This window comes from Delphinus delphis, chromosome 4 (genome assembly GCF_949987515.2).
Source record: "Delphinus delphis chromosome 4, mDelDel1.2, whole genome shotgun sequence".
Taxonomy (NCBI): Eukaryota; Metazoa; Chordata; class Mammalia; order Artiodactyla; family Delphinidae; genus Delphinus; species Delphinus delphis.
In genome coordinates, this window is record NC_082686.1 from 78,777,553 (window position 1) to 78,801,957 (window position 24,405).

A 24,405-nucleotide genomic window follows, 5' to 3' on the forward strand; every position below is an offset into this window, starting at 1 on the left:
AAGACAAAGTGGTCACGTCATTCCTGAACATATCTAACCTTAAGATCTTCTGTGCTAACAGTGGAGAAGAGTGGGTGCCTTCATTCTCTTGTTGGCATCATATTTGCTTTGAGAGACGTTCCCTTTCTCAGAGGACCATATGGAAAGCAAATGATGTAAAAAAATGAATCACAGTAAAAGAGGTTAGAAGAAAGGAGACAGGGATTATCCAACTCAAAAAGAATTCCACACACAGGCAAGTAAATGTAATAACTTTATTGGATTTCTAAATATAATAAAGTAGTTGCAATTCTTTTACAGAAAAAAAAGGAATATGATTTTCGTATTTATTCTTATAGAGCATTGGAAAAACATAATTGATAGGAAAAAATTGATAGAAGGTAAATAGAAACATGATTTAATATAGTTGGTAATGTATAAAAACAAAAGAAAATAACCCAAATCACTTGCTTATAACAGGTTTTATTCTCTTATTTTCATAAGGAACCACGAGGGCTATTTTGGATATGTCAGTGATGGTTCATGATGTAGTGGAGAGATGCAATTTGCTAAGAATAAAAAAGAGAAATCTGTATTTTGGGAATACCATGGCTCTGTATCATACATGTGAAAAAAGGCATATTCCCTATACATTTGTGTGTGTGTGTGTGTGTGTGTGTGTGTGTGTGTGTGTGTGGCTTTCCCTAAGTCAGAGAATGTTATTCAGACTCGCAGCTGATCATGATGGGTCTATGACTGTATTTAGTTAGTAAGAAGTTCTTGTTCTTCGACACATTTAGCACAGAGAAAACCTGGTTTCTCCCCCTTTTCCCTTGATCTGTCTACTTGTAAATACCATTTAACATTACATAAAACTCTCTCATAGTCACAATCAGATTGAAACCTGGAGCAAAGCCATCCTGTCTCTTTCCCAGTCCATCTTTTTTCTAAGGAGGAAAAACTCTGTAGTATCCCAATGCCCCTTTTGACATCACACAGAGATTGAACTCTTATCTAGTACTAACATCTGATTCTCTAAAAAAAGAAAATGACTAGTGTTGAAACTGAATAAAGTAAAAACAGAACAAGAAAATCACCAGGAAGAGTAGACAGTTTTAGTGAAGAGTATCACTTTCTCCAAGAAGACAAGTGGTCTCACAAAATGATAACTAAGGAAGGGTGGTCCACACTCTGGAAATTATGAAACCATGATCCGTTCCGCCCTCCTCCCTAGTTTAAGTAGTGGAGCCCCCTAGATAGAAAGCAGAATGGTGGCTGACTTCAAGGGCATGGGAAGCATCTTCTATTGCTTGTCCCCCTTTACTTCCATTTGGTGAAACTAGGTGGCATAGGAGACAACTTTGTGACCAAGAGGATGCCAAGAGCTTCCTTGGGGAAAGGCTAAATGGAGGTATCCTGCCTTCCCAAAGCAGAGGCAGAATCAAGTGAATGTGGAGCCAACTGACTTGGGAAGAGAGTGACTTGGCAAGTGTAATTTGCCAGCTGGTTGAGTCAGACGACACATTGAGAAAGATCTTTTTTGGAAGCACGTCCTCCCTTCAACCCTTTCCCTAAAATCGTGCATAGTCTACCTCTTCCTATTTGTCCAGAGCCTCTCCTACTGCCACACCTGGGTAAGAATCCAACTTTCTAGGCCGAGCTGCCGCTCCATCGACAATATCTACAGTTACAATGTCAGTGACAGAACCATGGAAACAAAAGCCATTAAATAATACGGGCTACTATTTTTAGGAGTCAAAGTAAAGATGCTCTAAGGATCTGGCAAGGGCCTTTGGCCCCCTGAGCCTCCAATTCTCAGAGCCAAGACTTTTCTTTAGTTTTCACTGATGTTAGCCTGAGAGATAAAAGGAGAAGCAACGTGCTGACATTCTAAGCTCACCAATGCTCAGTTTATAAAACACACATACGACACATATCCTAATACAGACCCTGGCTCATTAATTCCCTTAAACATTTTTTTTTCCCTGACTAAATGTTCCAATTCCATAAAGCATAATATATTCCCTTGAAGTAGATACAGGAAACCTCAGCAACATGCCACCACCCAGTAGGATAAAAATATAAAGTGGCTGTATCAGCAAGGAATGCTCAGGGAATGTGCTTGCAGCCTGTTTCACGGTGCCACTTGGGAGGGGATATTGGAAACGAGGGACTTTCATTTGGCAAGGTTTCCTTATCTTAGCACCTACTCCTTTCGATGGTATGTTTTTGAAGGCTGCTCGGTATGACTCTGGGTACCGTGTGTACATACATATGTAGGAATAACGTCTATGTTTCTCAGAATAGGCACTTTTTTTGAAGGCAGTAAATCTAAAAGTAAAGTTAACAGAGCCTATATTTAGTGCTCATCTTCTCACTTTGCTGATGTGTATGCTGAACAGAAGATCACAGATTTGAGTCAGTCTCGCAAAGAGGCCGGAGTTGGCAAATGGCTATATTCAGAGCTGGGGAAGTCTTGCCAACTCAACTGTAGCTGTTAAAAGGCAGACTTGGAGAAGGTGCAATCGTTTTTCTCAAAGGTGACAGCACAGAAGGAGAAAAGCCTGTGACAAAGCCATGAAATAAAAGCTGGTGTGTACGGCTCAGAGAAAATTACTATCCTCCGGCTCTGCATCTTCATGTCACGTCTACTTCATGGCACAGATTTGCAACCCGAAAGTTCTTTCTTTTCCCTTCCTTTTTTGGGGGGTGCATCTCATAATTGCACATATTCCCAGTAGAGAAAGAGACAGCCCCAAATCTGTTTAACTAATGATAAAGAATGATAAAGGTAAAGTTTAAAAGGCAAAACAAAACAAAAAAAGTAATTAATTGCATAGATACCAAGGCAAAAGTTCAATACTGCATCCTGCTGTGAAAGTTTTGCATTTAGTTTAAATTTTCACTGAAGGCACATTAAATCACATAATTTTATCCATGCTAAATAATCAGACAATCGATGCCATCTTTAATTCTATTTGCTTTTTCATGTGTCTCCTGAAAATTAATGAGGACTACTTCAGATTTTTTTGGGGGAAATATTCTGCCTTGTTTAATAAGAAATAATTCTTGGATAATTTGCTCATCAGCTTTCCCAAGAGAAAAAAAAATGGGTACTAAAAGGAAGAAAGTCATTTAAAAATGATTTTGCAACTAGTTAAATAGAAGCTAATGGTGGGTGACAAGATTTAGTTTCCAGGGTCCTAAATCTCTTTCATCAAGGATACACCTCAGTTCAGATATTTCAGTTAAGTAAGAAGGCTGGTACGGTTTATCCCAGTTTCAACTTGCTACCCAGTGAGGAAGGTCCAAGGCACTTTAACACTTTTTGGCAGTTTTGCCCTGATATGTTAATGTAATGACATTCATCTAAAAACTAAAAGCAGAAGGCACATAGGGTGAGTAAACTGCAAACACTGCCCAAATATCAACTCACCTTTTACTGTTTGAAAGTTCAAATATGAGGCCATTCCTATTGTTGGCATTTAAATGATAAAATCCCTTTTCCTCTCAAAGTCTGTGTTTGAAGGAATGAAGCATGTTGGCAGATACATCACAACCTGGCTAAGCTATTCACCTACTTCTGGTTTATAATCACTAAGTGATCATCAACTGTCACCCAAAGAGAAAGAGAGATGAAAAGAAACTGGATTTTTTCCCTTTATATTTGTCTCCCAAGAAAGAAGAAAAATGGAGACATATATCCAGGAGAAGCTAGCTCTTCCCCTTGTGCACTTTCTAAACTAGCTCAGAAATGGACTGAAATAATTTGGTGAGGGAAGACATTCAGGCTTTAATATTTACTCCCTTGTGATGGGGGAAAAGGAGTCAAAAAAACAACTCATTCTTATGCCTCAGTAGGAAGCAAAGCAGGCACCATACAAGGTGGCAACACAAATGCATCAAATAATAATCGCCCAAGAATGGTTCTTACCCTTTTCCCAACAGGTAGAAATCTAAAGAGCGCCTCAAGCAGCAGAGATAAATACCTTAGTCTCCACCCTCACCTCAAAGTGCTTTGGCATATTTTAAGAGATAAATGGATGCGTACAAAATTTAAATAGCTTCTCCTTTTCTTTTTTAGCAGTCACTAAAATGGGTCAGGTCTAGGAATTATTAGTTTCTTGGCCTGAAAAATCCAAGTGTTTTAAAATAACATTTCCTTTTTGAAGGATCAGCCTTCTTGGAAGATGTCTGCGTGTGTGTGTGTGTGTGTGCAAGAGAGAGTGTGCGCCTGGGTGCAAGCACGTGCACGGATGAGCGTTTTGAGGACAACACAATTGTGTTTTCCCTAAGCATGGGGGGTAATATTGTGTACAGTGGAGGAAGAAAAAAATGCATTCATAATTTCCTTTACATTATGTAAAGATAAATCAGAGCTTGTGGCTTCCTTGATTTTTTTAAAGGGCTGCTTTTTCATATTCACAGCTTCACTGTCCTTTCATTCCCTCTAATAAGACACCACAGTTTCTACCCAAGTGAGTCTCGGCTCAGGCGTACTCACCCAGATAATTCTGATAAGTTCTCAGAATGCTGCTTCTGCTACTCCACTCCTGTAGTGGGGGTTATACCTGTTATTCTACGAGAAATCACTTTCCACTCTATCAGTCATCACATTAATCAAACCTCACGGCAAGATCAGCCACCTTTCCAGGGTCTAAATTGACATGTCAGCCAAGGAGACTCGCCTGCTGGCCCTGCCGGCCCTGCCTGTATTTCCCAGGTGTGAAGACTGGAAAGGGGTGAGAGGCCGTTTGTTATTTAACTTGGCCCTCATTAATCCCGGGGAATTCAGCAGAGGGATGATGAGACCAGCTTGATGGATGGAAGACTCTAGGGAGGGAAAATGCCTAGAAAGCTTATTAGATAAGCTCATTTTAAAGGTTCCCTGCAGTAGATTTAACTCAGATGAAGAAAGATATTTTTCAATCAGTGGACAGATTTTAACTTAAAGCCAAACAACTATAATGAGAAATGGGAGGAACTAAAAACCCAAGAGCACACATCAAAAGGCACAGCTTCCTGAGGGATACAGCTCAAGAGAAGGCATGCCCAGTTGTTGAAATGCCACGTAGAGCAGGTTCTAGAATATACACGCAGGCTTCCAAGTACGTAGGCTGGAAACAACAGAGCACCAAACGCCTCAGGATAAGCACACACAAATCACAAAACGACCACAGCGGGGTATAAGCCCAGGCTATCAAGTAGCAAAAGCCAAGTCGCAGAACGGCAGTCAATCCCATAGCATTTGTTCACAGACATCTCAAGGTCAAGGTCGGTTGGCCGGCTCGGAAATGCCTGATGCTGTGACATATACTTGGTGGGCCTCGATAAATGTGAACTGAGAGAAGAATATGCACTGTTTACCTACAGCAGTTCCTGCCTCTGTGGGGCATAAATCGTAGCCCACAGGAGAATCGTCCTAAGGGTCAAGTCACTTCTTTCTGCACGCCTCTGGATTCTAAATGACATGGTCTTGGTTGATAAACGGAACCTCACAGTTCCAGAGAGTTTTTCAGTTAATGTAAAGTAAACCACGGTCTCTGGGGAAATTTGCTGCAGTGTACTTCAGTGCCACAGTGTTTGTTCTTAGCGGTGGCCCTTCCTCACCGGCTCCATCACACTGCCAATCAGAATACCTAGTAGTTTCCCACAAGATGACACAGAAAATGCATGCAAGCTCTAAATGGTCTCAAACACCACAGTACACACATGGCTCTGCAACCTGATAGCTGAGTAACCTATGTGAATTTCCTTGGATGCCCTCAAACAGGGGGCACGGTGGTCTGTGAGAAGCATACAGCGTGCTTGGAGGTATTTTGTGCCCTGAGAGCAGCCACTGGAGAGAGCACTGGACTTGCAAGACCTGGGTATGTCCCCAAATGTACCACTTACCAGCTCTATCACTTTTGGCAAGTCACTTAACAATTCTGAGCCTCAGCTTTCTCTTCTAGGATAGGGCTATTAATAACCTTCCTCCCAGGGCTGTTTTATGTGTGAAAGCAGTTTGTAAGCTCTCTTAGGAATTATTATTTCAGAGCTCAGAAAGCCACCTCCGAGTCCTGCCCAGGAGCCTGATGACAGGTTCTGCCGATAGGACTCTGGAATTTAAGGCTGGGGTGGAAGGGCTGCAAGCCTTGTCCTCCCGAAGACCAAGGAATGGTATTGACACTAAATAGTAACTCGGGACAATATGGAAAGAATGTATACGTTTCTATGTAAAACCATGACATAATGTAACCTCCTTCCTTTCGCAAAGGACAACTGGCCAGAGGTGATGCATTTCAATAGAACCAGTATTTTCTGCTTTTGACGTTTTCCTTGTTAGAAGTGGAGATCGCATGCTGACATTTCCCAACATTTTAAGGTCATTATCAGCAGAATGAATAACAGGGGAGGGTTTCATGGGTTAGTTACTGGCGGAAGGCATGAAGCTATAGAACAACAGTCAGAACAGTTTGTCTTTTGAATAAGAAAGTAAAAACAGCAACCCCAAACTCATACTCTGAAACCTAACCCTCAGAAAACCCTTCAGACTATTTCTAAGGATGTTTAAAGGTTTTTATAATCTTCAGCTAAAAAAAAAAATCAGTTTATTTTTTGTAAAGTAATGTGTTGCCAAAAGCAAAATATGTTTGGAAGGAAAACAGAGGGAGGAAGCGACACTTTATTATGTACTAAAGATGAATTTTGTGTGGCACCAAGGAGCACCTAAGCCCAAAAGGCTGTTTCTGGGAGCTTGGAACAAAGCATGATGGAGGAAATGGAAGAGCTTAAGAAGTAATGAGCTCCTTGATGCAGGTGACGCTAAGCAGAGTCTGGATTATCACTTAGCAAGAAATCTATAAGGGAATTTTAACACCAAGTGGAATAGATGAATGTGGAGTCCTTTCCAACTGTGGACCTAGAAGTAATAGGAAAATAGAGGTGTCCTGCTCATCGCCTTGTGGGCTCAAAAGATAGGGGTGTTTGGTGCAAGAGTGGAGTACAGAGCTATGAGCCAATGCAAATGTGCATTTTGTATGTTATCAAAACAGATTCCTGTTGATACTCTATGGGTTGGATTATAATTTGACAACGTATCCCATCTTACGTTTACATAGAGATGAAAAAGCAAATTGAATCAATCTTGCTCTATGCTTTTCCCTTCTCACCGACCTTGAGTATCTGGAAGCGTTTTCTCCTGTGAAGGACATTCCGGAATCTGTGATCCTTAAAGCAGAAGGTCTTCTCTGAACATAACCTATGCTCTCCTTTTGTTTCTGGTGCCGTCAGTATTCTTCTCTAAACTTCTAAATCAAGCCAATGAACCAAGATTCCTTAACAAAGTTCACTCTTCCATGAAGCCTTACTGATACCAATGGGGAGAATTACTTTTCCTGAAGCTATATTCCTTCCTGTGGAGTGCAGACTGAACCTATTTGATTTTACTGCAGTTAGCTTCAATCAGAGTTACTTAGGGGCTGATTCCCTTAAAGTGATTATTACATTGAGGAGATGAGTAAGGGGTAAAGATGTTAGAAAGACAAAAGGATAGAGAAAACACGGACTCCTAAGGGTAGTTCTTAACTGATCAAGTAGGGAAGCTGCTCACTTGGTCTAGAGTGCAACATCTATAGGTACTAACATTTGAGCCCAGAAGAATGAAAGCAAGCCTCAAAAGCCAACCAGCCAGAAATATTTATGTGGAACTGATAAAGAGCCCAGGACTCTTTTTGTGTATTCAGTATGGGAACGTGGACAAGAAATGTCTTATTCTTGAGAAGACAAGAACAAAGGGAAAGGGCTGAAGAGAATTCATGAACATTGACCAAGAAGTGGGAGTCTTATGGATGACATATATACTAACTAGCTCACTTCCTCCTCTGACTTTTTGGTAACAACAAAAACAGTAAAGGACATAGTGTAAGAGGGCTGTTTTGCACACATGGGAGATCTATCCTCATCAAGCTTTCACTCTCCTGGGTCTGAGTCCTTGGGGGAAGTTTCCACATCGAATATCAGTTTCCTTTGGATGCTTCCAATTCCACTTACTTTCAACCCTGAAGAAAGTGTTTTTACCTAGCCTGACCCAAAGTGCTGGCCCCATTTCACCAAGTAGATTGAAACAAAATTAGAAAATATTTTTGGGTCCAACTGTTCAAAGGAGAAGCAAGAGGGTGATTGGACTTGATACCATGTCAATCAATGAGGAAAAGTTGAAAGAGTCAGTGACATCTGACCTAGAGGCAACAATTTAGACATTAGACTTCTTGTGCATAGCTCCAGAGCCAGAGTTTTGTTTAACACGGAAGAACTTTTGTAGAAAAAAGCTGCCCCAATGGTAGAAGGGACTGCCATGACTACTACTACATACTAGCCAGCTCTAAGAAGATGTGAAATGGGGACTTGTCAGGAAAATAACGGGAGATTCAGATCCTTAAAGGACGCATGATTTGTCTAGGAACAGCACTGGGGCTTGGGGTCAGCTATAGCCCTCTACACTGGGGTAGAACACAAGATGACATAATGAAACCTGTCTCAGTCTTGGTAGATCATTCTATTCCTGGGGTTGAACACTGAATTTAGAAGCTATGTTCAGTACCAAGTTGATTGCATTTGTGGGTCATTTAATAAAGACTCCTATTTGGGCCTATTAGGTAAATGTCTAACAGAGTTAGATGCATGATGTTTTCTCTTGCCCATAAGTGAATAAGTGTCCTGGAAGAAGTAGCAAGCACACAGTAGGGAAGGATTAATGTAACCATCTTAAGGTATTACAAAAGAATTAGCTATCGGTTTCCCTCATCTTTCTGGTATACATAACATTTTGCTTGTAGAATCCTACAAAATCTGTGCTTATAACAAGGGCTAGGATAAGAGATATTTATTAGTGTGCTTAGAAACTGCTGTAAATTAAGTAACAATCAGGAATAAAGGGCGAAGATTTTAGTAATTTTTTTTTTTTTGGTAACTTCACGGGAGAAAAGTCAATGAGTTTAATAAAATGCATCTTCCACACAACTTCCCACAAGATAAGCCCCACGCATGTTGGATAACAAAATTATAGAGTCTACAATTTTTTGCACAGGGTCCAGGAAAATAAAAGAGGTAAAGGAGTGTCTTTCCTTTCTATATTGAAGGAAAAATGTGCCATTTTATATTTCTTCTTTGAACTTAGTAAGCTAAAGTTAGTTTTCTGTGCTTGTAACTAAAAAGGAAAAAGGCAGTACAAATCAACTCTAGCGTGGCTGTTTAGGCAGGGCCGTACAGGACGTGGATGACTGGATTTGAACAAGAGGCCCACAGACCAAAACAACGCCTGCTTACCGTGCTCACCAAGTAAGTACATCAGAAGGGATGAAATATTGAATGTGTGAAAATAGAAACCTCTAACCTTCAGAGATGCTTAGGGCGTAGTACAGCTTAACTAAGACTACGTAAGAATATGCATTGCCATCTGTCACAAAGAGAGCGAGCTATGGCCCTCTCACAGAGGGATGAAATGACATGTATTATAAGAGTCTCGTGGGCTTCCCTGGTGGCGCAGTGGTTGAGAGTCCGCCTGCCGACGCAGGGAACATGGGTTCGTGCCCAGGTCCGGGAAGATCCCACATGCCGCGGAGCGGCTGGGCCCGTGAGCCATGGCCGCTGAGCCTGCGCTTCGGGAGCCTGTGCTCCGCAACGGGAGAGGCCACAACAGTGAGAGGCCCGCGTACCAAAAAAAAAAAAAGTCTCGTGTAGTTACGGCCATGCCATGGGGCTGAGAAGCAGCTCCCATTTTAATTCTCTCCTGACAAGGGAAAAATACATGGTTAGCCACAGTGATTTTTAAACACCTCATAAACTTGGAAATATAAATATTTTACTTGTTTAAAAAACTACAATTGCCAATCCTTAAAACCCCTATGAAAATTCTGAGTTACACGGTACAAGAATCTTATTGTTTAAATTGTGACCTGCCCCTTCTCTCAAATTCCTCCTTCCCCGCCAAAGCCCTCTCTTCTTGGAGACAGGTAAAAAAAAAAAAAAAAAACTAAAAAAACCCCAAAAAAAAACCCCCCAAAACCTCTGCCTGTTTATCAAAACAACACATTCACTGAGACTATCATTAATTCTCGGCCAATTCATTTGTGTATTGAATTACGTATGTATTAGTTATGCTTTTAGTTTCCTCATCTGTGACCCTACTAAAAAGGAAAATCAAGATCAACTTGTAGAAAACAGAAGGGCAGAAACCCAAAATAGAAATACAGTCCTAGAATTATAAGCTTTTCCTAAACAAATTTATAAAAAATGGATACAGAAGGCATGTTTTGATCAGTATTAGCCAGAGTTTAAAAGAATCTCAGACTCATTTTAAGACAATGTTTTACCGAAAGACCCAGATTGTTCTTCTCAGGTTGCTTTTTATAAACAGACTACAGGTCTGTAATCCGTGCTTCAGGAAAAACTCTGTTGCTGACCTACTCCCTGCAAAATACTGTGATTCAAGTATTAGGGTTTAATATTACTGTCATGGGAAAAATGCTGATATGTGTAAAAATTCCAGAAGAATAATAGCTTTCCCCTGCCATAAGGAAAACTCTCAAGTTTCACTGATCTAAAATAACATGCCACCACTTAAAAATATGATTGTTTTCTTGGTCAAAATGCTTTGGATTAAAAAAAAATCTCAACCTAGTCTTAGAAAGATCACTTTGCCTATAGCTGAGAAAAGTAGGCCAGTCATAAAGGAATTTGCCAAGAACTCTGTGATCTGAGTCCCTGATGAAAACTCATTAAAATAAAACTGAAAGACTCTATTATCTCACCTCACTTTATGAATAAACACAATCTGGAAAAACAGGCACTTTTAAAGAAAGAATTGATGGATGACACATATATTTTGCGGCACAATTCTTCCTTTAATATGATCATATGGCTTGTAATGCATTGATTTAACTTATTTATGAAAAGTCCAAGCACGATAACATTAATGAGTAGGAATGGGAAGGAATAAGAAGGGAGACAAGGCAGGGGTGGGGGTGGGGGGAGAGAGAGAGAGAGAGAGAGAGAGAGGAAGAACTCTCACCACGCCACACAGCTTTAATCAGATCACTTTTTAAAGGTTGAACTATAAGTGAACTAAACAACAGCTTCACGAGAAAAGTTATCTGTCAAGGAAATAACTTGACCTGAAGTGTTCATGATTGCACCATAATAATGACTCAGAACCAAGATCCTCATCTTGTTCTGTACACTATTAAATTAAAAAAAAAAAACAAAAAAATTGTGGCAATTAAAAAAAAGTGGACATGCTGAATAGGTGTTAAAGGCTCAAGTGGAAGTCTTTCTTCACTATCTAACTAAAACGCGAGTAAGACCACTAAGTCACTAACAACACCCAAGACATCACCTCGTGGCATAAGAATGTTTACCTAATTTAGGAATCCGTAAGGTACTTCTAAGAGATGGTGAGAACAGAAATACTGTTAGAATACATTAAGATGAAGAGTTGAGATTTCTCTGGATTTTGACTTTTTGATGAGTATATGTTGGAGATTTGGGGATGGTTATTTAAGTGACAGACTCTTCAGTGGAGCATTCAGAGTAGTGTAAAGATTCTTTAAAAATAAGGCACAAATCCATGTTGCTCTCTGATTGTCTCCCATGAAAGTGCACCAAAAGAGCGATCTCAGGAAATGAACTTGAGGCACATTTTGCAGAGGTATATCTTTTCCAGCCTCCTGGTTTCCTACAGATGGCTAAAGCATGGTATGGAACATGCTGTCATATTTCATTCATAACACACATGTACTGTAGCTCTAGGCAACAGATGGACAATCGCTTGTTTAAACTACAAATGTGAAATACTAAGGTAGAATAGCAATATTTCTAGAAACGTATATGGAAAAAAAGCCTTTCCAAGCCAAGAGGAATGGTGAGAGGCTGTGAGGTTACATCAGTGTTTCCCTGATCTCCCTGGCAGCTGCTATAACTTCCCCAACACCCTGCAAAACTTGATAATGGAGGGATCAAGGGGCAGCCGACACAGATTTGACAAGAGAAGCCCAAAACATATCAAATAGAAATAACACTGTTACTCCTGGCTGGTTCACATTAATAGGATTTTTACTAACTAGGAAAACTGTTGGAAGTTGTGTTTTCAGAGTCCTGTCTATATTCCATAAACCCTGTACTATAGCCCCATGGTAAAATGCTCTTCTTTTCCCCCTGGGACCCAAATATAAAACACTTGAGAGTGTTATATGCTTGAAACATCATCACAAACATCTCTGCAGAATCTTTCATAGTGAGAAAACAATTATACTGTTGATATCTCCACTGTATTAATCGGCATACACTCAATGTAGTAATTTTGATCAGAGAAGTTGCTCTTACAGAAACAATTTGTTAATGAAAGAAAAAAGAACCCACATCTTTGAGCTGCAGACATGTTCAGGATCTCAAAGTCTTGATGTGCTTTTCTGGGACACATGACTTATTTTTGAGTTTTAAAGGCCGATTTATTTGCAGATGAGACTCCACACTGAGTTGCCATGAGCTGGAGATCCAGGCAATGGAGAAATCTAACTATGAAACGGTCTGCAGAGCCCAAGACACAGTGGGTTTCTTTTTCCTTTTCCATGTCTCTCATGTTACATAAAATTACCAAATATTTGTGTTCTTGACAATTTTTTTTAAAGCCAGTATATTTTTAGTATATTTTTACAAACTTTCTCTTATAGACTCTATGATTCTTTTCTATTACTTATGTATTTAAATGATTAACAATCAAGACAATATATCAAAAAACAGTAGAATTATAATCCTTAAGGTATTAGATCTTTATATCTCTGTTATAGGCAAAATTTCACGTAGCTAAAACAGTAAAACGTGATTTGGCATTGCTGACACCAAATGATTAAGAGAAGATAAGAAAGCAATATAAATCATATATTTAAGAAATCCTGAAATAAAATATTTTAGGATCCTTTCCTTATTATACCTTGTGAAAGAAAAAAAAATCTAAATCTAAATATCTATATATGTAGGTGTGCACATTCATTATTATAAAAGTATGATAAGTCTATATTAAAAAGAGATTTACTTTAAAAATCTTTGGTAAAGATACTCTGAGGTTATGTGATAAAAATGCACTATAAAGGTTGTAAGCAAGCAGTATTCTGGCAATGCCACAGTGAGGGGTCTGTGAAAGCATTTTTTTATTACTCTCTCTCTCTCTCTTTTTTTTTTTTTGCATGTAAACATTCAGTTACATAAGGACTTAAATGTAACAAACAAGTAGAATGTTATTGCATTTTTATAGTATAAATAGTTCATAAATTCTCCCTCCTTTGGCAAAATTCATACTAACAGGACTGCACTTCAAGAGATAAAATCTATCTCTCAATAAACTGGGCTCTTTGCTTTTGACCAAAAGACAATTTCCCCCCAAGTATTTCATAGAAAACAAGTTACTGAAACAATTCAAGCAGATTATATTATCATTATCACCTCAATTGTCTAATAGTCAGTATTCTTTGAGATCATCCGCATGGTCTGGCCTTTCATTTGGGAGACAGAAATTCAGAGATACAGTTGCCACGGTATCCTAAAATTCATATGCTGCCCGAAGTGGACCCCTCGTATTTCACATTATGAGAAATGTGAGATCAAGGATAAGGGCAGCAAGGTAAGGAAAGGACAGTCAAGGGTCAAAGGACCCTTTGAAAAGCTGTAACTGTGGTGGTTCTAAAACAAAACCGTTTGGGGACCAAAGCAAATGAGCCACAGATTAACTCAGAAGAGCTATAAGCTTAAGAACTTCTTACAGAAAAAAAAAAAATCAACCACCTTTATGATTATTCCTACTAAAGTAAAATAAATTTAACTGGGACTCCTGAGGCCTGGGCTGCAATTCAAAACACGCACAATTTTTCATTTCTGAGTGTTAAAATTAAAAATTAGAAACAAAAGTCAGACTAGAAAACTTTGTCACTTTCTAATCATGAAAAAATATCTGTGGAATCAGGGAAGGGTATACAGGGGAATGTAGCTATATTTGTTATATTGGATTTCTTAAACTGGGTGGCACAGAGATTCATTATATTATTATTTATACTTTTGTTTATATTTAAAGTACTTCATAATTTAAAAGTATATACTTGTGAAAAATTTGAAGAAAGTTTTAACTAATCTTAATCCAAGATACTTAATTAGTTTACAAAACGGTAACCTGCTACTAAGAGAAGTGTCCTTCCTTAAAAGAAACATGTTAAAACGTAATAAAGTATATGCGGTCCTGGAGCTGGCAAGTAAGCATTTCACTGCCCAATAAGAGTTTGAATAAAGATTCTAGGCAGAGACTGCATATTTTTAGCTCAAAAAGGCAATTTTTTTTCAGTGATTGTCTTTGAAAGTGTGGTGTAAATGTCACATCGATGATATGAAAATGTCTTCTGCAGTATGTAATTTGAGTTGCAGAAGGATTATAAGAATAATGAGACTGTGGTTTCACAATCTTTTCAAGCTTTCCTGTCTTTTTAAAGTAAACTACACAAAACTAACACAATTTTATGTGCCCTGATTTGCAACTGTCAGGCAAAAAGGACCTGGGCCTGGAAAAAAAAATTTTTAAACTGCTCTTTATAGCTATTTTCCTCTAGAGAAAAAGTCAATTTTGGTACTTGTGTTTGGATATTTTAAAAAAAAAAAAGGCAATATTTCTGACATGAAAAGCAGAACAGTATTGGAAATGTTATATTCTAGAGAAAACCAAGTTTGTCCATATTATTATGTCCAGGTAGCATGGAAAAGGAAAATCTTAAGATAATATTTTGGGGTAATAATGAGTTTTTCAAATATAACCCCAAAATGCTTTATCCAGCATACCCTATCTGTAATTTCTTTAGAAAAATATTGAAGTTTGGTTCTCTCTCACCAGTATCTGTTTTCAAATGAGCCCCAAACACTGGTCATTATAGATTTTGAATTAGGATGGCTGCAAATTCAATGAGGGCTTCTTTTAACCTATGTAATTTACAGCTTAAATTCTTTATAGCCTGACATATAATTGTGCATTTTTTTCCCCCAAGGGACACGACTAGTTTAGAGCAACAGAAAGAACTATTTTTCAACACACAGAAAAAGAATGGCTATCTTTTATGCTCAATGGCAATGTGGAAGTGATAGGATGGAGCCTTCAAGCCTAAAAGCACCTGTGAGTTGGCAAACTCACCCAGGAAAAGCTGTGTGACAGCAAATACCACACTAAAAAAAGCCATTCAACCAGATGAAAAGTGAGACAAACATAGGGATTAAAAGTTAAAGGAATGCAGAAGTGAATGGGATGGAGCATAATCCGTGCAAAAATGTGCAAGTCCTTGGGAACAAAGGCCCATCAAGGTCCTACATGATTAAATGTGAAATGTGTATTTGGTGAGAACTTTAAAACATCTCATACTCTATGTGTTTCTAAAGGAAGGTTAATAGTGGATGAAGTAGAGACCATCCCATAGCTTGATTGCCTTTCCTCTCTTTTCCTATTTCTCTTCTTATATTTTTTTTCTTGTGTTTCATCCTTCTCAGAGCCACCAACTAACCGCTAAATAGGTGACTGGATTTAAAGGTCAGTGCTAGCCTTGGCGGTCAACACCCTGATGCGGGCAGAGTTGCAGGTCTTGCAGAGGATGTGTCCATCCAAAGGGTAGCAGCCTTGGTTATCTCCTTCAGACAGGAGACCACCACAATCCTGGAAGAAGGAAGACAGATGGAAAGGATATCAGTGAAAATGGAAACAAATTCCTTTGCTTTCCATTCAAGGCTTCCATAATGAGGCCAACTACTACCTTTCCTCTTCATACACCGCCAGCCCCTTCAACTCCTTCTGCAGGATATAACATGGTATGCCTTGCATTAAGCTTAAGTAGAGACTGGGGACATCAATACGAACAGGGTGAAATGACCCTCCTGAGATCACTTAATGGGAAATACAGGTACAGGAAAAGAAGAACCTGAGGGTCTAGGCTCCCAACTAGTAGTTTTGCTCCCCTCACCCAAACAACGAGAACAAGCACAAGAGAAAATAAAACAAGAATAGATCCCGAATCATTAATTCATCTTTGCCATTTATCATTAATTTAAGGATCTCTCAAAAGTAATATACAGGTGCAGGGACAGAATCTCCTGGTAACTCCAGGGCAGAAGCTAAGTTGTAGAGTGACTCCTGCTAAGCAGAAGGGCCACCAACGGGCTCTACTTACTTATTCCAACTTTAGAAAGAAAATAAAATCTTAAGGTTTGGGGGCAGGGGGTAGAGGGAAATGACCTGCTGTACTTTCTAAAGGATACAGCACGGAGGAGAGGACACCGTTTCTCTTTAGTCATAAAACCTAGTGTAAAAGCTGGAAGTCTTTTATTCTCTTTGCTCATGTGAAGGCCAGAGAGAGGCACGTAGGGCCAAACAGAGCACACTGCATGAAACAGGTGGTCGTTACAGCTCAGGCGGTGAATGGAATGACTGCAGTCCTGGAGAGCAGGGGCCACCCTGCCAGCCCCACCAGCCTGTGTCTTGGGAAAATCTCCTCGTGGGACTAGAAGAGCCAATCTCACGAGGATGTGGTAATAAAAGAAGTTCATACTATCTCTCGCAGACAGCTAATGCGAACTGCTGCACTCAGGAGAGCTAGTAGCAAACAAGAAAAGCGCTTTCAAAGAGGGGCTCTGGGTAAGTCATAGGACGATAAGAAAATGTTTTAAAATCATTCTCTGAATGATTTTATACCTTTTCATACCCAGATTAGAGGAGAAAGACTTGCTGCCCTTTGCTGTATAAATGAAGACATGGCCCTCGGCCAAGAGGCTCCCTTGTCACTTCCAGCCTGGGTTACAGGCCTCTTGTAAAACACAAGTCCCATGAACACAGGCACTAGGGGCTCCCCCAGATTTAATAATTGCTGTATTTATGAAAATCCGGCTCTAGTGGGCCTGGCAGGGTGAGGGGGCACTGACCACAGACCTCACACCGGTAGCAGTGAACATGGAAATCGCGATCCAGAGCCACAATCCGGACGGTCTCTTCCTGGCCGGGGGCTGGCATGATAGGCTCCTTGCACACAGAGCAGCGGGGGGCAAACTTCCTGAAAACGGAGAGATAGTTCTGGTTAGATACTGAGCATGGACACTGGCAAAAAGATGAGACTTGGAGGTGAAAAGAAAGGGTATAAACCAAGAGCCAGGACACCTGGTCTGCTGTCTTGTGTGACCTTGAGCAAAAGTCACCTTCCTTGAGCCGGCTTCCTCAGCTTAAAATAAGGGTGACTGTTGAGGTCCTTCTAGATGATAAATACCATGATATCTGGTGAGGTAGGGGAGTGAGTGTGTGAACTGCTTCTGCATGAAGAGCTACCGTGGCGTGGGATTCACCTGTGGAGAGATCGCAAACCCAAACCCTGGGCTTGGGCAGCTCAGCCAGAGAGGCAAGGAGGCCCCTACTTGTTTCTGACTTTTGCTTCTAGACTTTTGTATGTGCTCCCCAGGCCCTACCCAAGTATCCTGAGGTTGGTAACTTTGCCTCATTCCCAGTTATTAAGGCTCTTCTTTGAAATGTGTCTTGAATTCTAGGAATGAACACAAGAAACCTCAAATACGTATCTTTTCAAAGCAGCAGAGGTTAGCGAGTTTAAATACTCTTTATACCAAACTTCCTATGGCCAAATCTGCAATTCCTATATTTTGGTTGTGTTAAACTTTTGTTTAAAAAGAAAAAATTACAAAGCTGTCCAGTTCTCTATTCTTCAAAGGATTTTAGAACTTCCAAAGGGTATGTGTATATGAATATACCACCCAACACACACACACACACACATACACACACACACACACATATACACATATGTTTTTGAGGTTAACTCTTGGTGAGGAATTTTAATATTTCCTAATCTCTTAATATTCCTTAATATGACCAATGGCCGTAACATTTTTTTTTCTCGTAACAGATTAATAGGCTGCAAATATAGGCTGTGCACCCATATGTATCTTCTGGAAATTAGGTGTTGTCTTTATGAAGGTGTGAAATGAGACGTGATTTGAAACGGACATGGATAAGAACTGAAAAGATTAAAAAAGAAAGACTGAGCAGCTCAGTTTGACTGAGCAGCTCAGTAATGGTTTTAAGATTAATGATGTTAAAATTTATCTATTTGTAGAGAGACTTAAAAAGAAATAATGATAGTAATCTAACTCTTTGCAGAGCACTTTATGGTTGTCAAGGCATCTTTACATACATTATACTCTATATGTACATATTAATTTTCCTAGCAGCACCCAAAAGGCATCTGTATGGCTGCAATCTAAATAAATATGAATTAAGCAGCAGATCAATTGATTGCTATGAAAGAAAAATTTAAAGGATCCTGGTACAATTGCGGCAGTAATCAGAGTTGTTATAATTGGTATTTTATGCAAGAAGTTCATACTCAGTGGCAAAAAAAATTGCTTTGGACTACTTGATTATTTTTGAATCTGGGTCATCAGTAGTGAAATAAGCAGCCTTCTGGAATCAGCTGCAAAATTTCCTTCCCCAAACCCAATGGGACTGTAAAGTCTGTGAGGTCAGAAGTGTGTCTTGCCTATCACTTTATCTGTGAGTCTTCCCCAATGTCCCCAAGTAGGATTACTAACTCCTTGAGGATAAAATATCTTTCACTGAAATTGCCTATTTTAGCAGTAATTATCTGCATATCTTTGGAGACCTCAAAACTGTGAGCTTCCAAAGGCCAGGATTTGCTCTATTTCTGAGTTTCTAGAAATAACTAGTGTGGCTGGTGCAGAAGGTAGAAAGTCAGGCAATATCTAATGGAATGACGTATTTGCCACATTTCGCATAAAAAGATGTTGCTCAGGCCTTTATGTTTCATCTCAAGGTTCCTCTCTGGAAAGGCACAGACTGTATTCTTGCTGAGTAATGATTTCTTCTTACCAATTGGCCTCATTTCTATGATGGGAAAAGGCAAAGTGAAGAGACAGGAAGTGATTTCCACCGTCCCCACTGTGTTCCTTGGCCGGCATTTGGAGGATTGTTAAAAATCCCAGGTGGTCTATTTCAAGGCTCAGCTCACTAAGCAGACGATAATAATAAAATTAATTTGATACAAACACTTCTGATGGTTAAAATTGTGTGCTTATTATTGCGCCAAGCCTTGTTAAGCACTCTATACCCTGAGCCTTATTTTTTACTCATAGCAAACATTATTAAGAAATACTTTTATCATTGCTGCCTTATAGCCATGGGAGCCAAAGCTCAGAGAGGGATGATCTTAATCATTGGGTCCTGGCACATTTCTGGCAATCCACAAATGGATGCTGAGTAAACAAATAAATGGATGCATGTAACATCCCTGATAAGAAAGCACAGATAGTGGAATAAAGACTCCACACAGTGAAAGGGTCAGTTAAATCAATCTGCTTTTCTGAGCTCACTGTCCTGGCACTGGGAATACAGAAATAAACTCAAACTCCAGCAATCACACTGGTGAGGGAGTTCTATATATTTCTGCATTTGTTCTATTAACATATATACGTATCCTACCATATTGCAAAAATGATTTAAGGGGGTTACTGTAAAATAGCGTGTGTGCGTGTGTGTGTGTGTGTGTGTATTCTTTTTTACTAATCAGGCTATGTAAAGTGCTATCTATAGTGAATTTACAAAACTATAAAACATAGAGAAGGAGATATAAATTCAAACATGGGTTTAGGGAGCGTTTGAGATCAGAGGAGGATTATTAGAGTAGATGATAATTGAGTTGGGCCTTGAAAGATGGCCATTTAGGTGAAATGGAAAGTAAGTCTGTGTGTGTGTGTGTGTGTGTGTGTGTGTGTGTGTGTGTGTTTTGGGGGTGAGGGTGCGATACAGGCAGTCTGCCAGGTAACTAGTTTGAGCAGTCATCTGAAATGACATATGGGAAAGGGTTTCTGCCTAATAGGATGGAGGATTTGGGCCAACCCTGACTGATGGCAGTTATGGAGGGGACAGCCCATAAGCAAGGCTTTAAAAATAGCACTTCAAAAGCTTGTTACTCAGAGTGCAGTCCAAGACCACCTGGGACCTTGTCAGAAAGGCAGAATCTTAGGCACTCCCACCCCAGACCTCCTGAACTAAAATCTGCAGTCTAACAAGATCGCTAGGTGACTTGTAAGCCCACTGAAGTTTGGGAAGCACCAGTTTAAAGGACTGGTTTCTAAGCAGGAGAGATAAATCCCTTCTCCTGGGCCTCGTGCATCTCACCATAGCTTCTATTCGCAGGCTGTTCTAGTTTCAGCCAAGCGGATCGAGAGCCTTTCTTCACTCTGGGCCCTTCGTTATTGCCTAAGTTGTTCCTTCTGCCAAGAATCTTCATTTCCCGTTTAAAACACTCTGCTTCCAGAAGCCTACTCAGATCCCAGGGCCGAGTAATATCTTCTGGCTCTGACAGCTCAAGCCCTTGCCTGTGCCTCACATCGTCACCTTTACAGTCTTTTCTGCCTGGTGCCTATCACACAGAATCCGCACTTATTCTCTCCCCTCCTCCTGGCAAGCTCCATGCAGACAGGGGCTTCTCTAGGTATTTCTACCTATGCAATTTCTCTCCTTTAGCACTAAGCACAGTAATTGGCACATAGAGGGCTCTTCATAGATGTGGTTGAACAGAATTGAAATACATCTCCCAAAAGCTCACAAATGGGAGATCTGTTCAGAATGACCAGGAATCTGCAGAAGGCAGCTATGTTCCCCTTCTCTGCAGTCCACTCTCCTTAGCCATGCAATGTCCATGGCTGACACGGCTAATGGGTTGGACTTGTAGCTGCTTTTTATTCCAGTCCTTTCAAGACTCAGAAACGGAGTTCTGTAAAATGTATCTTTTATTCTTCTTTGGGAAATGGAGAAAAGATCAAAAAGCTTCTCCCCCTGCATACCTGCCAATCATGCAGACAACATGATTTTTAATAATTTGTATTTTAACTGGCCACTGAATTAGCGGTGATGGGAAGCATTGGGGGTTTCAGATTCGTTTTCCCTTTCAGTTGCTCAAGTCTGCCTTCCTGGAGTGTTCAGACCCACACACATGTCACCAGTCACAAGTCTCTAATTATGCTCCCCACTCCTAGAAATGAAAGATAAATGGCATAGATATAAACTTACATTCGTCAGAATTGATTTCCTGTTTTAATTGAGGGGTGTAACATATCAGTCTTTTTCAGCAACAGAAACATGTGTGCTCTGATTATATCTATCAGTCTTTCTTGGATTAGGGTAAGTCTAAGAAAGGAGAGAAACAGTGACAGAAATACCCTCCCCAATGGTATCTTTTCACTTCCCTTAAATAGACGCAGGTTTTTTTTTTTTTTTCATGTGTAATTAGAAGCTAAAAATATCAATAACGTGAAGTACAATTTATGCTGTGACTGCCCTTTCAAAGTGAGCCCTTTCTTGTCTAATTCAGGTCGAGAATTCCTGCCTCTGGGGTTTTGTTTTGTTTTTTCAATGTATTCAGCCTCACATCTTTCGGTGAGGCTTTCACTTTCCCTGCTACTTGAAAAGTGGTCAGGAAATTCTTTTTTAAAAAATATGAATCTCAGGTCCCCAAACTGTTTGTGGCAAGTACCTCCCAGTTGCTGACAATCAACAGAGCGGTGAAAATGAGCCCACAGGAGTGCACATCTGGAGGCCATAGAACAGATACCCCAACTGGTGAGCCGTAGGAGCTTCATCTCTCTGACGGCCTCAGACTGTTCTTAAAGCCACTGCGAAGCAAACACGAGCCAGAACCTCCGTGTCTGTCATTTACAAACCACATCTACAGCTGTCGTATGGTTCCTGGAAATATGCGACAAATGTGATCAACCAATTAACCAGCCAACAAACTGGCCAAATAAGAATAAGCAAAATGCAAAGCTATACAATTGTCATGAAAACTCCAGCTATAATAAAGAGGGATCGACAAATTAGAGAAGTGAGGAGGTGGTGACATAATTTTCCAGGCCCATCTGTTAAGCGGTCTTGACCTTAAGATTCTACTTTTTAATCGTCATCGAAAGATTAGGAAATATCCTGAGGAAGAGAAGACCTGGGTGGGGGTAGAGCTTAGCAGAGGGTGTGAATATGCTGATAATGGCATAAAATAGCCTCCAAATATGTGAGAGGCTGCATTAGCAAGAGGGGTTGAACGGTTCCCTGTGCCAGTCCCTCCCATAACCTCCTATATGCAGAGTGGCCAAGACGTAGAGGTCAGCTCTAGAGAGAACCCTAGGCTGTCTCACATGGGAAGCTTTAAGACAGGGTCTGGTCTAATGACCAAACTGAAGAGCTCAGAGAAATTGGGCAATTTGTCCACTGTCACATATCTTGTTCATGTTTAGGCCAGGGAGAGCTACACCAGGATGCTGCCTCTTTCCAGGACACATGTTCTGCGGCTAAGTCAACTTCCTCATAATTAGAGCTACACAAAGATGTGATGGATAAGCCCCAGGGAAGTCTTGAAGCAGAGACCAGGCTGGAGGACCACATGGAGTACCTAATATCAATTCCTGCATTGGAGGAGGGGATAAATAACCTTTTTAACGTCCCACCAAATCCGGAGATCCTATAGCTCGGAGAGAGAAGAGTGTGAAGGCCCGGATACAGGCAGTAAGAATAGACCCCAAGAGGACACCTAGGCTGCAGGAGGGAGAGCAGGCTGCCTACTTGTGGAAGTCTTCGATGCAGTGGATGAGGCCACCAGCGTCCACGGTGAATGGGATCCCATCCAGGCTGCGGTGGCACATCACGCAGGTAAAGCAGTGAGGATGATAGGCCTTCCCAGTGGCTCGGAGAATCCGCTCCATGATGGGCTTGGAGCACACGCTGCACTGCTCCAGGGTATTCTGAGGAGGAAAAGAAAAATGCCAACGTTAGGCTAAGACGTGAAGAGCTCCATTTATGTAGTAACTTACAGCATGGCAAGCACTGTTACAGAACACATGGGCTCATGTGCTTATCACAGTATTTGGAGGAAGGCAGAGTATATATCTTCATTACAGAGAGAATGAAACACAGATGGATCAAGTGGCTTTTCTAAGGTCATGCAGGTTCTGGGTGGCAAATCTAGGATTTAGAACTCATGTTGTCTGACTTCTACTCGTGTTCCTTTCCAATGCAGCACGGGTAATAGCAAACTTTTCTGTAAAGGCCCATGTAGTAAATACTTCTAGCTTTGTTAGAGCAACTCAATTTTGCTGTAGTGGCAGGAAGGCAGCCATAGACAGTGTGTAAGTAAATGGGCATGACTGTGTTTCAATAAAACTTTATTTACAAAAGCAGGCTGGATTTGGCCATGGCGATAGTTTCTTGACCCCTGAACTACATAGTCCAGGTTCTCCACTGGAAGAATACTTCGCTATTACTTCTAAAACTTGATTAGTCATCAAAATCCTAGTGGGGTCACCAAGGATCTTAACATTTTAGAGTGGTCTTTCTGATGACCCAGACTTGTACAGAGCATGCTGGTTGCAGAACCCAATCAGAGCTCAGCATAATCAATGAGGCTTTGGATCATTTAAAGCCTTGATTCAAACACCATTCCCACGCTTAGTGTTGTGAACTCTTGATGGAAATGTTGAACCTAGAGGGGTTCCAGTTTTGAGAAATTAATTAAGAAAGTCAATTTATTTGGCTTTAAAAATATGCTCAGCTTTAAAAATAAATCCCCCCCCCCCTTTAAAAGGGATACCATTTATTGAGTCAGGACTCAGATAGATTGATACAATTAGCTGTTAACTTTCTATCCTTGCCTAGAATACCATGCTCTCTTACCAACAGCCATGTTTCACATGTAATACGCTATATTCCAACTGAGAAGTCTGGACTGACTCAATGAGTCTACGATTTAGAATAAACCTGGGATGGGGATCTGATTAGAATCATGCAGAACTCAAAGGGATGTGGAAATCAAGGAGTAATTTCCCTCTCACCACTAGAACCTTTAAATGGGCATGAGGCAAGGCGTGCCTATAGGTAGATAACTAGTGTGATGATGACAACTACAGCAACAGTTCCTGACTGGCTTCTTGTTTCCATCTCTCTTCCTGTAACACTTGCCCATCCTCACAGTGACTTCCAGTTTCCTTTCTAAAACACAGATGTGACCAAGCAGCTTTCTTGCTAGAAAAACTTATATGACTCCACAATGTGAAAATAGCTCGTTCCTTACCTGACATGCAAACTCCCTTTTTAGGCTCAGATTCCCCTGACGTCTCAGACTGCTCACTTCTGTTCAAACCTATGAGAAACTTCCATATTTCTGTGCATTGGCTAATGCCTAGAAGGAATCACAATTTGCTATTTTGACCTTTCAAGGTACGGGTCAGAAGGCGGTAAAGCCTTCCTCAATGCCTTCAGTTGGAATAAATTGCTTCTTTCTCTCCCCTTCCTGAGCACTTAATTCA

At 40.4% G+C, this 24,405-nt stretch overlaps 1 protein-coding gene across 2 annotated transcripts in view; it reads right to left on the bottom strand.

Moving 5' to 3' along the window:
- Window positions 1–264: 264 nt before the first annotated feature.
- The window catches only part of LPP (LIM domain containing preferred translocation partner in lipoma), a 626,627-nt gene continuing 602,486 nt past the window's right edge, over window positions 265–24,405 (bottom strand). For both annotated transcript variants that reach the window (XM_060010952.1, XM_060010953.1), the window contains exons 9-11: window positions 22,667–22,845; window positions 16,961–17,081; window positions 265–15,694 (exon numbers count right to left, since the gene is read on the bottom strand). In XM_060010952.1, coding sequence (XP_059866935.1) covers window positions 15,566–15,694; window positions 16,961–17,081; window positions 22,667–22,845 — 429 coding nt within the window. In that variant the 3' untranslated portion in view covers window positions 265–15,565. The remainder of the gene's footprint in view (window positions 15,695–16,960; window positions 17,082–22,666; window positions 22,846–24,405) is intronic.